A 15,910-nucleotide genomic window follows, 5' to 3' on the forward strand; every position below is an offset into this window, starting at 1 on the left:
TTTTCGGGTTCGGGTCGGGTTCGGGTATGGTTAAAATTTTCGGTTTTGGATATGGGTTCTGTAATACTCGATCCGATCCGACCCGATTGCCATCCCTATCCACGGTACCGACCTTGGCCCCGTCCACCTCTATACCCTTTTCCACGTACATTCTGCTGGAATGACATGTTATTTACTTCAGGTAATGCGGCAGATCCTATTGGACGGGATTGATGATTCTTAATCACCAATTCATGATTCTGTTCAACGACGAGGAGAGTTGATAGAAGATCCTCGAACTTAGTAAATTTGCGCTCTCTGTACATCTCTGATAAGTTGATATTGTTGGGGTGAAAAGTTGATAGTGTTTTATCGATTTTTCTTTTCTCCGTAACTTTTTCACCACACATAATAAGTCTAGAACTTATTTTGAACAAAGCAGAGCTATATGCTCGGACACTCTTAAAATCCTGAAGTCTTAAATTAGCCCAATCATTTTCAGCTGCAGGAAGATAAACTAGTTTCTGGTGATCGAACATATCCTTTAGGTTTTCCCATAAAATAAAGGGATCCTCGACTTCTAAGTACTCAGATTTTAAATCTTCATGCATGTGGTGTCGAAGAAAAATTATAGAGGTAAAGTTTTCTTCATCCGTAGATTTATTTTCTGTCTTTATTGTATCGCTTAATTTCTTTGAACCCAAATGCAACTTAACATCTTGTACCCATGATAAATAATTATCGCCAGAAATGTCCAAGGCAACGAACGACAAGCTTGTAATATTTGTCATACTAAATCTGAATTAACACGAAAATTATTAAATTTTAATTTATCAATGTGAATATTACATCAAATCCTAGTTAATAGGGTACGTTAACAAGTACGCAATAATCAATTTATATATCATTATTATCACTGATACTATAAACAAATCTATATATAAAATGACAAATGGATTTTCACCCGCCATACGGACGTGTGCGTATGCAGATTATCTCCGACCAATAATAAATTAAAGTGGACAATCCTGCATAAGTTAGTTATGGGCAAAGTTATTATCCGATAATTATGCAATTTATAAATTAAGGTTCCCACTATATTTCGGTATTACCCAAAATTAAGTGGTACCGTAAAATAATTTTAATAGGCGGTGCTCCGGCCATATATATTTAAATTATTATTAGAGGGTGTAACCACGTCTACTTCGGTCACACACACAGATATATATATATATATATAAATTATATGTAAAGGGTGTAACCACGTCTACTTATATATATGTATATTTAAATTAAAATTATACATTCTCAGTTTCGGCAGGGTTTCGTGCTGATAACGTGTTGTAAAATACTAGCTATAACAATATTATATCGAACCTCTGTAAAAGTAAATATTGCTGCTTGTGTGTGTTTTTCTTCATCACAAACAAAGTTATTTATAGCCAAAACAAGAGACAAACAAATTAAATGTAATGCGAAGATTTCCAAATCTAAGCCTAACCTTACTATTTAATCTTTGACAATAACAATCAATTTACAACATAAATAATATTATATACCATGCTATTATATAAATAATAGCTACAGTGATTATTAACTTGAATAATAGAATTGTTCAATTTGTCAAGGGCCGTGTTTGTGAAAAGTTAGACTATGTTTTACTGTTTTTCAAATACATAAAACTTGCATTTTGTGGAACTAACGATTAAAATCAATAATGAATTAACTTTGTTTAAATTTTGATATACGTATTACTCAAACTCTCGTGCTCAAATTCCTCTAACAACAAATATTTACATTATTACTAATACATATATGAGTTCTCATCACTCCCATAAGAAGTGTTTATATTATTATTTGTAGTTGCAAATAAAGTTAATAGTTCAAGTTTGTCAATCACATACTATTTTATAATATTTGATATTAAACTTGAAATTATACACATTCAAATAAACACATAATTATTAATTTAGCATCTAACTATTTATATTAAATATTCATTAAAGTTACATATAACACAAATGAAAATATATAAATTTTAACAAAACCCATGGAAGCTAGTAGAGATGTAAGTTTAACAGGTGATACAAAGTTCCAACATTTATATCCATCATATCAACCAGGTACAAGAAGTTTACTAACATGTGGTCCATCGTGCAACTACCTCTAAGAATTCCCGGTACCCATCTCATCTTGAGAAGTAACAGCTTCATCTTGGGAGGACTTATATTCTGACTTCTCTTCCCCAAACTTTGGAACAACTTCTGACGCCTCAGTTCCTGTTGAAATGTTTTCATTTTCCTCGTCATTGGGCTCCACTGTTCTGCTATCTTCGGGCTCTTTCATAGTTTTGGTGTGATCTTCTGATGGAGTTTGTAACGCAGATGATGGAGGTGTAACAGGAACACCCATTCCTTTAGACAGACAAACATATTTAAAGACTAGTTGCTTATAGTTATTTAGCAATTCCTCTACGTCACCGACTGTTAGATCACCCGACTTGGCATACAAGTAGGGGAAATCCATAAAGACCTGTTTTACGTTTTCATCCTTCATAAGCACGTTGGCTCCGTGATTTTCCAGATCAGAGATTGATGGTACTTTATCTACAGCATATGGATCTTTTGGATTCTCATTCCTCGATTTAGTTTCCAATGTTTGAGGTGGGACCTGTGTATGCGGCATAGTGCCCAGAGGCTTAATTTCCTGATGTCGTCCAACGTTCTGATCACTTTGACTAGGTGTATTATCCGAGTTTGAAGAACCAAAGAGAAGTGCTTGAGCAAATTCCATGTTCTTTTCAAATTCAGTGTCTTCCAGTGAGAGAGATTTCGCATCGATATTCATAATGAATGACTCAGCAGAAAGCATGTTCGTGAAGAAATAGGCTGCTTCTGATACCAAACGGGATTGACTCCTGTAACGTTGGATATACAACAAATTCGAGTGTAGTTGAGGAGGATTTGCCTGCATCCTGACCATCAGTATCAACTTACTTTCTTGGTAAATGGAAAGGCTTTCATAGTACATGTCAATAACACAAATATAAAAAAAATGACGCCAGAAGAATCAAGAGATTGCATATAGAGTTTAGAGGGTAAAGGTACAAATAAGACTTTCTGATTGACTTGTTGACAATAAAGAAGTCTGACATGGACGTGGATTAGCAAGTATTTCTTGCTTTACTCGGGGAAATTGTGTGCCATGACTAATTTTTCTACCGAGATTCAGGAGTTCTCTGTTATATCCTAGTACTGCCTAATATTCTTTATGTTTTTTTATGATTTCATTTATCAAGCACCAATACGAGTAGACCTTTCAAGATAAGATATATGTTTCTTATGAATAGCAACCAAATTCATTCGTCAGACCTACTACATCATACAGAGTTAGATAGTTCACCTTTATTGTAACATAAATAAGAACAGGAAGAAATTCATCAGCTCCGGGAGGATTTTCATTTGAAGCAATGGAAGCATTGAGCAGCAAGTTATTGATAACCTTGCAACAGTTTAGGATGCAGACAAGTTTGTCTCTTGGTGCCTTGTACATGTTAATTTTCTGCAACTCCTTTTGTGCAAGCTGTGGTAATAAAACTACAAGGTGTTAGTTATATACATAGATTTGACTAACAAAAACATGTCTATCATATGATTACACAATCTACATTTAAGCACATATATGAAAACTACAATGATAAGTTGCTGTTATTATGAGAATCTGAAAGACAGAATTATTATCAGTTAATCACTGTGAAAAAAACTGGCTGAGTTTCTTTTATTTTTATTAATAATTGAACACACTAATACATTAACTTTTCCTTGTAATGACGGCTTAATGACCTTTAAAGCCTCAAGGTTTGCACAAATATACACATCTGCCCCTGTGGTTCAAAAACGTTCCTTTTTGCCCCTGAAGTACTAAGAACGTATCTTTTTGCCTTTGGACCGGGAAAAAAACTGATTTATGGGGAAAAAAATCGGTGTAAATTGAGCGGTCCAAGGGCAAAAAGATACGTTTTCGGTACTTCAAGGGCAAAAAGGAACGTTTTTAAACCACAGGGGCAGATGCGTATATTTGTGCCTATAATGACTCATACAGATAGGCCTTTTTTGTAAATGGTGAAGTTTTTATATCCGCATAATGCATGTTTAGGTATCTGAAACCAAGAAGCTCAGACTAACTACTCATTATGTGCACGACTGCACGTGATTAAACCACCATCCAGAAACCAACAACCATGCATATTTGGTTAAGTTCACCGGCGAACTGTATTTGTGTTCCTTAGAGGAGGTCATTGCTTTTCATTGAGCTTGAAGTTGTTACAATTAATTACCTTCTCGGACACTTATCAACGAGGGTTCATTAGTAATGTGACCAACTCTCACACAACTAGAGGTTTTAAAGGGGGTCACTATGTATCATGCTATAATACTATGTGTTGATATGAACCCTTACTCACAAGTCATTTTCATTAGACTTGATGAAATGACTAATTTAAGCAGTGGAAGATCGATAATGTCTGTGACCAGAATACTGAATTTAAGCAGCGGAATCCATATTAAATAGAAGAGTTGTTGGTGTACCCGGTATTCAAAAAGAGACCACAAGCCAAGTAGTCAGGTCCGATGATAGGTACCATCTCTCCGAAATTCTTAAGGTGTTGGGAGATGATCATGTGCCTAATATGTAAATCAAATTACTGCGCATATTCTTACATGGCTCCTCACTACGAAGTCCACTTGGGACTTAAGTGTGGACCACCATATGATCATAGGTGTCTATGAGTGGACTACCAATTTTTACTGCTGATATCCATGAATAATTTGAGAGTGCTTGGTTTTATGCATCATATAGTAGCTATGCAACGGAGTATAAATTCTCCACAAAGCGAAAGAGAACGACGCTCAGAAGTAATAACTTACAAGTACATAGACCACCAAAGCAATTGTACTGTCTTGATAGAAAGCAACTTCAAATAGGCAAAGAAAGATAACGCCACGATGTAGAAAGAACATATATGGAGCCCACCAATCAGAATCGGCCATCGGTTAAAGTTAAAGGCCTTATGCAGGTGTTTAACTACAAAGAACCCATTTTGACCTTTTGTATTTCCGCAGCAATCATGTCTAAAATATTATTGGAAGTGAATCTTTTTCTATTTTTGTATCAGCCGTTGATTGATTGGTAATAATCTAATTCTCTGTTTAAGCCACAATGCCACTTAATGACGCGACATGGCTTATCATTGTAATATGCTCATGGACAATTGTAAACCCAAAAAAGAAATCAATATAATCCAGAAACTACATACCAATAGTTATAAAGAATTTTAAACAAACTTCGAGACTCACCAACCATGAGGTTTCATTTTGGTAAATTGGTTGGATATCCAAATTCTCAGGGCGGATGAATTGTTGTATTAGAGCTACCTTCTGGTGGAGTTGGTTGTCTTCATTTACCTCTTCCGGAAGTGAAGCATATACACGAGTAAATAACTTTGTCATTACATACTTCTCCAGTCCCTGAATATTTTAATTATAAGCAAGTTAGAGATATTAAAAAATCAACATACAGAAAATAATAATACATTTTTTCATTAAGAAAATATAAGAACAAGTAATGATAACAGTGGCTCGGAGTAAAACTGCAATTAAGAGAAGCAAAAGGCAGGCTTGCGGAGAACATTTAATATGAAATAATAAAACATGACGACCCCTCCTTTTTAGTAATAAGAGGGGTTCAAGCTTCAGTGGGCACATGTGTGCATGACTGCTTAAAATCCTGTTAGACCTTTACCAAGATTAAAAAATAGAAAAGGAATAAGAGGAGCCACCATAAGACTAAAAGTAAATATCAGTAGCCAAAATGAATATGTGTTGAAAGTAGAAACTCCAGAGTCATTGAGATGCCAGCATAGAATTGATGGGCTAATAGGATAAATTTCAGTGCAAGTTGACATGGGCAAAACGAACATTCCATCTCATCTGTTAATAAAGGAAATATATTTACCTTCTATTCTACAGCAATACTATCTACATAACAAAGAAGACTCGCTAGAATTATTTCACTATTATTATATTTTTATTTGTGCAACCGCTATTCAGAATATACAACACAATTTTATATGTTTACCCTGACTTCCTATATTTATTTTAGGCTCCTTTCTAAGCTTGAAGAATCAAATAAAAAACATTTGTCCCTGTGAGCAGCTAATATATTATATATCTAACTTGAATATACAAACATTGTTTAGGTTGTCCAAGCATATCACACTGGTTCCAGAAGACATACTAACATCAATATATACACATGCGTATACTTAAAGAGAGTGAAAGAAAGAAGGGACAGAAACCAAACAACTTAAACTTGGTATTGCAGCGATATAGGTATATTCATAATTTTAGTGGTAGTGGAAAGGGGAGATTGGAAATATAGAGTACAAACTGCAAGAGTGACACAATTTTGCCAGCATGTCGAAAAAAATCATAAACGATTTAGCAGTTTTCGCTGGTCAATGGTAATAATTAAAGTTATTATTTTAAAGACTAGAGTTAACATAGCAGAAAACAGTGAAGATAAAAAGCATGATGAGTCAGTCAACTATGTGATGTAATGATATAACCAGGCAGGGACGGATCCAGGGGGGGCATGGGATGGCCATGGTCCCCCCAAAACCTCCCCCAAGAGCTTTTATTCTTCCACTTTTATGTATAAAATTTGATCATATGATGTATTTGGTCCCCCCCCCCCATCAACTAATAATTTACGATAGTCTCGTAGAATATATTCATAAATCTCTTATATTTTTATTTTCAAATGCAGAATTCATAATATTGTTCTTAAAAATCTAGAATGCTACATTGATTATCATCTCATTTTTTTTCTGAAATTTCGTCCCACCGATTTTTTTTATCCTGGTTTCGTCCCTGTAACCAGGACAACCTCTGTTCATAATGGGTACACGTGTATTCATTTTCTCCAAACAAATCAAAAAACGCATTAACTTACTTTCGTAATCGCAAAACATATAAAAAAATACAAATTTACAATGATGCGAATAAAGGAGGAGTTGAACTCACTTCACCAGCACTATCCAACTCTTCCTCGGAACAACCCGCCCAAAGGGAATGAGCCCTAAAAGCAGCTTCCATTTTGCTCAGAAAATCTTGTACAGCTGCACTATCCCTCTCTGGATCCGGAGCATTGTTCAAAAACGACACTATAAAACTTCATAAGTTATAATTGTAACATTAGAGCTCTCATATTCAGTAACGATTTTTAAACTATGGTAAAAATACTTAATCATGTAGATGACAACTTTATACTTAGAAACCGAGCATTAGAAATATTTATATACATATAGGACTGCAGTCAGATACAAATCCTCTATATAATAAAACTGCAAATTAATTACATTGATAGTAACGCAGTTCGGGACACTTTCAAAACTTCCGTGTAAATTTACCAGAGTACTAAATTGTTCCGCTGACTAATGATGTTAATAATTGCAGAGTATATAGAACCATCTGAAGCTTAAAACTGAAGTGTGATAAATTTACATTTTGTAGGGTATCAGAATAATATAAATCTGTGCTGCAAACATTACTCCATTAATTGCAGAGAAATTAAATACAAAAAATAAAGTATGTTAACTGTAACATAATAAGGCTAATCAACTGAGGAGCTAATCAAGTGTAAATGATTAGTGATTGTAAAAGATTCAAAAAATGCATAAATATGATTAGGGAGAGAAATTGTATGTAAGTATATTAGTATAAACATGCAAGTAGATGTGCATATACCTTTTGATGGATTTGACAAAATCGGAAGCGGAGGGATGGCGCATACGTTCAAGGAAGTCGTGCCAGGTAAGTGGAGCCGTAGACGAGCTAAAAACGTCGCCATTGTCCATATCCTACCCACAGATCCGAGAAGATCAGCCGGAAAATTTACCCAAAAAGAAAAGATCAGCTGGAGAATATGAAGTCAATGTTGTGAGTTTTTCTTATTTTGGAAAAAATACAAATATAACGATTTTCACACAATTTTTACTAAAATGACATTTCTGGAATATAACCCCTCCGGAAAAAAACGCATTTATTTAGAATACGTATCTGAATTAATCTTTATCTTGGTTCTAAGCATTCATCTTGAATTTTTCCATCATAATAATTAGCTTTGTGCTATTTTTTTACAGATATGACCTTAAGATGTTGTTCAGCAAAACTTTGAGTTCAAGATAATGTTACTAAGGGGACTGTCAACACTTATCTGAGAGGCTTAGCATTAGCAACATGCTAATAACACAAAATTACACAATTAAATTTTGAATCCGCAATCAAAATACAAAAGGGGCTTTATACAAAAGATAACAAACTTCGACTAGATTTACATACTTAGGTGCCTGAGCTGTCCCGACCAAAAACATACACCAAAATCAAACTTAAACACCACTGAAACCCGCAGCTAAAACATCGAAAACTAAAAAAAAATCACAAAATCGGAGAATGATACAACGAAAGCGGGTAGAAAATATTCAGTAGAATCCCTAACGGGGTATAAAATGCTATCCGATACATACAAAAAACTAACCTAATCAACACTAGAAACACATTAAAAAAACATATAATCATACAATACAAAGTTAAAAAAACACATTAAAAAAGGTAAAATATCATACATATAGAGTATATATAGTGATAGAATAAGGGGAGAGGGGGGCTTACTGGGCCGTGAGAACGATGAGGAGCGACCGGAAATGGAAGGACGGTGGGGCGTGGGGAAGCGGTTGGGGCGATGCACGGACTTGTTTGATTTTTTTAATTTCATTGAATTGATTTTTTTTACTATTATATTATTAATTTTTATTTTTATTGATAGCAAAGTTTTGTTGAAAAAGTAAATTGTCTACTTTTTTTAAAATAAAAATAATTCAATAATAAAAAGTCATACGGTATCTACACATATAATTAAAACTGAACAAATACATAATTATATCTTTGTTGAATCTTTACTTCTTGGACAAGTAACCAAGTGATTTTTTGAAATATTAAGTACATGATGTAATCATCTAACTGTTATTTTGAGCAATCGACAATCGACTACAAATACATCATCATAAAACCTTTATCACTAAATTAACACCATGAAAATTATGTAATTTTGTAATCTCGAAGCAAACAAATCAAATAAAACTAAACTCTAAGGAGACAAACAAAACCCAAATAAATTGGAAAATATTGAAGATTAACAAGAGAAGAACTAAGAAATGAACTAATCTATACTAAAATATAATAACCGAATAGGGGTATAATTTGTAGTTTGGTTATCCCTTTTGATCACGACCGTCAGATCTTTTAACCAAATGATCATAACCATTAGATCTAAATACTAAAAAAAATACACTAGCCAAGCTTACAGGTTTAAATCCCGCCAACAACACACATTTTTATTATTATTTATAAAATTACAAATAAATTTCTAGTTTCGAATCCTGCCAACAACAAACATTTATATTAATATTTATAAATAAATATACTAACCAAGTTCACAGATTCGAAACCCGCCAACATCAAACATTTAATTATTATTTATAAATAAGGTTAATGGTTCAAATCTCATCAACCATATACTATTTTATACTATACTATTTGATTTAACTTAAAGTTATACACAATCAAATTATAATTATATTGTTATTAATTAACGTATTTATTTATTTATATTAGAATTTCAATAAAATCATATAAAATATAAATATTAACGGAACCCGTGCATCGCACGGGTTTTAAGCTAGTAATAATAATAAGAAGAATGAGATCGAGGCTTTCCACCGGTGAAAGACGACGGAAGCCCCCGAGAGAATTTTAGGGTTTTAGATCTTGAGACATTTAAAAGTCATAAATTGTTTAGTTATAAATAATTATAATATTATTATTTTATTCATTAAACAAAGAATTATGCAGGTCACTTAAAAGAATAAAATCATAAAAAATAGAATACATAATATGTTTTAGTTGAAAAAGAGGATATTGGTGTTTTAGTTAAAAAAAATAATTGATCAATTATTAGTAGACTTAATTGTACTTGTGTGGCTGAAACATTTCACTTTTTGCACTCTAGTGGCTAATTTGTTTGTCTCAACTAATGATTTAATGAACAAATAATATTTTAGCAGATGAGGGGCTCCGCATTTGGGCCGTTAATGACGTTAACATAGCTAGGGGTAAAATGTCAAAACATAATTCAACAGTTCTATTTGGGTTATATATACGTATAATTGTCTCTCTCAGCCGTATACAACACTGTCCTCTTCTCTTCTCCATTTTCTAATCAAACTAAACCTAAAATCGAATTTGCAAGACTCTATCTCGGAACAATAAATTAGAAGTGTTATTGCAAGAACTGGGTTGTTCAGAAGACTTCATGGATGGGTTATAATCCGGGTCGTAAGTTTCTGACTTTTGCTACTCAATCTTGTGACCGCTTCAAGTGGTCAGAACCTGAATTTGATGCTAGAAGCAAGGCTGTGATCAACGGGCTGAAACATCGAATGGGTAGGAAGGATGATGAAGCTATACTGAGGAGATAAAGCAGCTGAAGAATGAAATTTGGCAATGAACAGCACTATGTATTTTCTTACTTTTGTTCATCTACCACATTTGGTTCAACTCTGGTAGGAAGAAAGAGAGCAAATGAGAGTGATTTTCTATGTTGGCCTATCTTTTATTGGCTTAAATATAGTTTGTGTTGTATTTTTTAGGTATTTATGCATTGCGTTTGTAGGTAATTAGTATATAATGAAAGCAAATGTGTTGGCGATGCTATTATGTATTTGTGATGTTTGTGAATGAATGAAATTGCCCTAAATCTTTTGATTTGTCCTAATGAAGTTGAAAACCACAGGAAAACATCTTGGCAAAGTAAATAAATCCTAGTTTCATAACATTGAACCAACCATGAGTTTCACAAAACAAACTTAAGAAAATAACAACTTGGCCTAGTTAACAAGAGATCAGTTCGGCCAACATATGGTGAGAACAAATTACATTCATGGTTCGACAAAATAACAAGACAATTTGAGCAACAACTAGAACAAGACATTCATGGTTGGCCTTCTTTCCTGCCATCCTTTTTCTTATAAGTTTTTTAGGCCCCTTGTTGGTTCTTCATGGCATCACTTTGTTTGGCCCTCTTTGCAGCCTCCAACTCTCTTAGTATTGTTACTTCTTTTCCCTTTACTTTGAGAGCTTCGGTGGCTAATCTTTTACCCTTTCCCTTAGATGCCTCACCTCCAACCACCTTTGTTTTTACCTTATCCTTTGTTGTTAGTACTTGAACATTTGTAGGTGCCCTTTCTGCATAATGTGTCTCACATCCACCATCTTTTTGTGCCCTATATGCATCAGTTCTTTGGCCTCCACCACCCTCTTTTTCAGTTATTTCTGCATTATGTGTTTGGCCTCCAACATTTTATTAGACATAAATAGGATTTGTAAATTTGAAGCACCTTTCCTGTGTAATAAATCTTAAACATAATTACATCAATACATTACCTTTCTTTCACATGTCCTCTTATTATGGCCCATTCCCCCACATGTGGTGCATTTCATCTTGGTTCTACCAATGTTAGGTGCCACGTTTTCTTCTACAGCCTTGGCTATTTTATCATCTCTCTAGAAGCATTAATATGTAGAAATTAGTTTCTACCTTTTAGTGGTTTAATTTATAATTGTTGAGTAGTTTTCATTACTTTTATTTGTGCATGTTCTATGGTTATGAGTTGTGTCCTTACAGTAACTACAACCTAACTTGGCCCCAAACTTAGGTAGTTTAGTTGCATCCTTAGGAATATCATTCTTTTTAATTCTTTTCTTTTTAGGCCTACCAGTTTGGACCTTAATAAGAGGTGGTAGAGGAAGGGGTTCAGGTGTGTCTTCCCAGAACTCAGGGCCAACAATTGGCTCAAGTGTGTAGCTGTAAAGCTGAGAAAAACAATATTTTAGTATGATATATTAGTATAACATAGTATAACATTAATATGAAATAAAAATACCTTCATGTAGCTCTCCTTCTCATAATAGTCATTCACATGTTCATGCCATTCAACATTTCTGAACTGGATGCATGCACATGCATGATAGCAAGGAATTCCAGTGAGTTCCCACTTTCTGCATGTGCATGACTTCTTGGCCAAGTTCACAACTAGTTCATGGCCACCTTCTGAACATGTGACACTGCATGAAGTGCCTTTGGACCAGGTGACAACACAACCAGGTACATAATGTAGTGTCTTATAAAGTGCATAAAATTACAAACAAGCATTAGTAAAATGTAGTAATTGTCAGAACAAGTAGTATTGATTGTGCTTACTTTGTCAATTTTTTTAGCACTAGGGTAGATGGCAAATTCCTTATCATTGGCATCTACACCCACAACTGCTAAAAGTTGACCTCCATAAGGTCCTTTTAAGTGGAAATCATCCAAACCTACAAGCTTCCTACAATTCTCCATGAAAGCAATTTTTAGTGGTTGCAAGCACACATAAAATCTCAGAAATCTACCCCTCTCTGCACCTGCATCTGGGTTCTCAGTAAGCACCTTGATTGTTGATTCTGGAAGTACCTTCTTCAATTCATGTGCATACCTCCAAACCATACTATACTACTCCTAATGTGTACCAGCAATATTGATTAGAGCTCTCTTTTTGGCTCTATAAACACAATGCTTGCTGACATCACATTTTAGGTCATTGACAATTTTTTTCTGGAAGGCAGCCATGGGCCAAGTAGGATTCATCCTTATCTCTGCTCATAGTAATCTGCAATCCACTTGAAATTGATATGTTTTTGTTTGAAGGTAAGCAAGCAGGTGTGTTTATTGTAAAATGTCTTTATATGAAAAATAGGGGTTCCTTGGTATGAAGAAGCATAGACCTTCCACTAATAGGGTGGTTAGCAAACATACTTCACTTTCTTCCAAAAACCCCTCACATTACTTATGGGCCTTCTTTCAATTATTAAATATATTTTTACTGCTTCTCGAAACATTTTTGAATCTCTAAATAAAAGGCCCAACTTGAATGTGGGCCTTATCATGTCCACCTTCTCATTGAAAACAAGGTAAATAATGGCATCTTCATCACTTGAGTTGGCCACCATCCTCTCATCATCAGAACCAGCATAGACAGATGATGCAACATCACTTTGTTCACCATCTTTCTTCTCCTCTCCCAAGTCATCAACATTTAGCTTAAATATCAATCATCATCAGATTCATCCTTGTTAGAAGCATCTGAATATCAGCTCTCATCACTACTTTCTTCATCTCTAAATTCAAAGTCAGAATCATCAGGGTCAGAGAAAGATTTATAGTGGCCCTCTAAATCCCTAATATCTTGCTCAATGTCTTCTTCACACTATGTGCTAAATGGAAATTGATTGTCATGTTCATATTCATCTGGTGGGGTTTCTCTTGATGGTGTATGTTGTCTTGGTGCCTTGCTTTGTCTAGGTTTGGTTGGCTTCCTAGGAGTACACTTCTTGTCTATTGATCTCTTTACAGGGGACTTTGTATTCTTGGACTTGGGAGGTGTAATTGTGGGTGGAGCTCTCAGAAGCAATGGTGGTTGTGTAGACTGTGTTATAGGATACTCTGTGAACTCATCATTTTCTAATATTTTTCTAGGTGATGATGTTTCTACATTAAAGGTGGTGAACTCCTCATTTCCCTGATTGTACTAAAGGTGTCTCAACATATCTTTCAACAAGCATCAAAGTACACATTAGCATAACCTCATCATCATAATCAAGCTTAAACAAAACTCTATCCATAGTAGTCTTGGGTAGTTTATACCAAATATTATTTATCTCTAGACCTTTAATACCAACATCTCTAATCATACAAAGTATCTCAGTTAAACTAATATGATCAGAACTGTAAAAGTCTATGTAATCAACATCTCCACCAACATAGGCCTTGGGGTTATCCGTAAGTTGTCCACCATGGTACAGTTTTATAGTAAAGTACTCAATGGCTACAAATTTAAACATTTTTATTCAGAAACAACACATGGTAATACTATAATGCAAAACATAAATAACAAAAGGAATCATTATTAAACAACTAATGTATAAACATGTACTTTGTGCCCTAATTTAATATAATAACCCAAAGCAGTGATTGAACAAGTAAACAAAACCATACATCATTAAACAACTATACTCAATTACACAAGTAAGGAATGATTGGTTTTCAAGAACCCGAAAACAAACCCGAATAATCATGGCTGTTGTGCAAGACATACTTGTACTTTAACAAGACTAAGTCATATTGACAATCCTAAATAAGTTGTATTGTAATCTTAGTATGCATTTTGTATTGTAACATTTAAAGTCTGTAAAAATGATCAAGAGCAGACTAGAGTCTTTTTTTTAGACAGTATCAAGCCTAAGAATTCTATCTGGAAGAAGATCAAAAAGATCATGGCTCAGAAGAATTATGAAAAAGCTTGGAGTTGAATAAATCTGTTTGGAGAAAAATGTTCTAAGTCAAGATCTCTACAAGTCACATATTTAATGTTATAGAGAAGTCATTCGAGAACTCCAGAATGACTTATAGAGAACTCAGGAAAGCTACTAGAGAACTTGGAAGATATTGACAAGTCAGATTAAGGACATGAAGATTGGTGATATCGACAAGTAATTTTTCACTAGAGAACTCAGAGTTATCGACAAGTCAAATATCACTAAAGAACTCTAAGTTATCGACAAGTCAAATTTTACTAGAGAACTCAGAGATATCGACAAGTCTAAATTCACTAGAGAACTCTGAGTTATCGACAAGTCAACAAGCCACTAGTGAACTCAGAGATATCGATAAGCCAAAGTGAAGACATGAAGTGAAGAGATCTCGACAAGCAAAAATTCTCTTATAGAAAACTCAGAGACCTCTACAAGTTAAATCAACTATAGAGCAATGAAAGATCTCGATAAGCCAATATACTTATCGAGGTGTCAAGTTCTCTATATGCCTAATTGGAGATCTTGAGATAAAATCTCAAAGTACAAATTGCAGACCAGTTCAATATCCAAGATTAATAATCAACAAACAATCCAACCAATTGGATTGACAAGTTTACAAAAAGCAGCTTGAAGAGTGTGCAAGATCAATGGTGAAAATTAACTGACAAAGGAAGATCAAAGTTAACACAATATGCAAAGATATGCTAAGCCATAAATGAAAGATATACTTTTCCTAAAATGGAAAATGATAAGTGATAATTTACTAAAATGAATAACATCTCTTATTATACACTGTGTAAACCAGCAATTGACTGAGATATAAACTTAACACTGGTCCTTTGTTAGTTGTAACAAAAATTAGATAAGAAAATCTTATATTCTCTCAATAAATAAGCTAAGCTCTTTATCAATGAGGAGCCTAGAAATTATGTAGCAAAATATTCTTAATTTTAATATAAAATTAAGTGATTTTTGAAAGATCTGTGTTATTCATTGTTGCATGTTTAATTTCAGTTTTAACACATCTTACTACAAGATTTAATTTACTTTGTTTACAACCATAAACACTTCAAAAAAATCATAAAAACACTAAAACACATTCACCCCCCTCTGTGTGTAATTCATAAGCTAAGAAGGGCACTCCGGAGGTGCGTACACATTCGCATCTTCCTTTAACCGTATGAACCAACTCAACTTTTCGGGCTTGATTGCAGAAATCACACTAATCTTTCTAGGTCTTGAGCGCGGATTAGGAAACTTGTAAGGTTTTATGGAAACCTGTAATTAGTTGATATGCTTACTTTTAAAGTTGTAATCAATTGATTATATTGAATTTGGTATGCTGCCATTTTTGCTTCCCGGTTGATTGTTGAATTATGAAGTTACGTTTTGGTTGATTTAGTTAA

At 34.0% G+C, this 15,910-nt stretch overlaps 1 protein-coding gene across 4 annotated transcripts; it reads right to left on the minus strand.

Moving 5' to 3' along the window:
- Positions 1 to 1,929: 1,929 nt before the first annotated feature.
- On the minus strand, positions 1,930 to 8,812 carry LOC141712114 (vacuolar protein sorting-associated protein 9A-like). 4 transcript variants are annotated; one of them, XM_074514918.1, is made up of 6 exons: positions 8,709 to 8,812; positions 7,785 to 7,953; positions 7,062 to 7,201; positions 5,334 to 5,504; positions 3,382 to 3,561; positions 1,930 to 2,946 (listed from the first exon to the last, which is right to left on the minus strand). In XM_074514918.1, exons 2-6 carry the CDS (start codon positions 7,885 to 7,887, stop codon positions 2,146 to 2,148), a joined length of 1,395 nt encoding a protein of 464 aa, XP_074371019.1. In that variant the 5' UTR covers positions 7,888 to 7,953; positions 8,709 to 8,812; the 3' UTR covers positions 1,930 to 2,145. The 4 variants fall into 4 exon arrangements, with proteins under 4 accessions (XP_074371019.1, XP_074371017.1, XP_074371020.1 ...); XM_074514916.1 differs by having other exon boundaries at positions 7,062 to 7,209; XM_074514919.1 differs by having other exon boundaries at positions 7,785 to 7,897; positions 8,709 to 8,796.
- Between the last annotated feature and the right edge of the window lie 7,098 nt (positions 8,813 to 15,910).

Source organism: Apium graveolens, chromosome 3 (genome assembly GCF_009905375.1).
Source record: "Apium graveolens cultivar Ventura chromosome 3, ASM990537v1, whole genome shotgun sequence".
NCBI lineage: Eukaryota > Viridiplantae > Streptophyta > Magnoliopsida > Apiales > Apiaceae > Apium > Apium graveolens.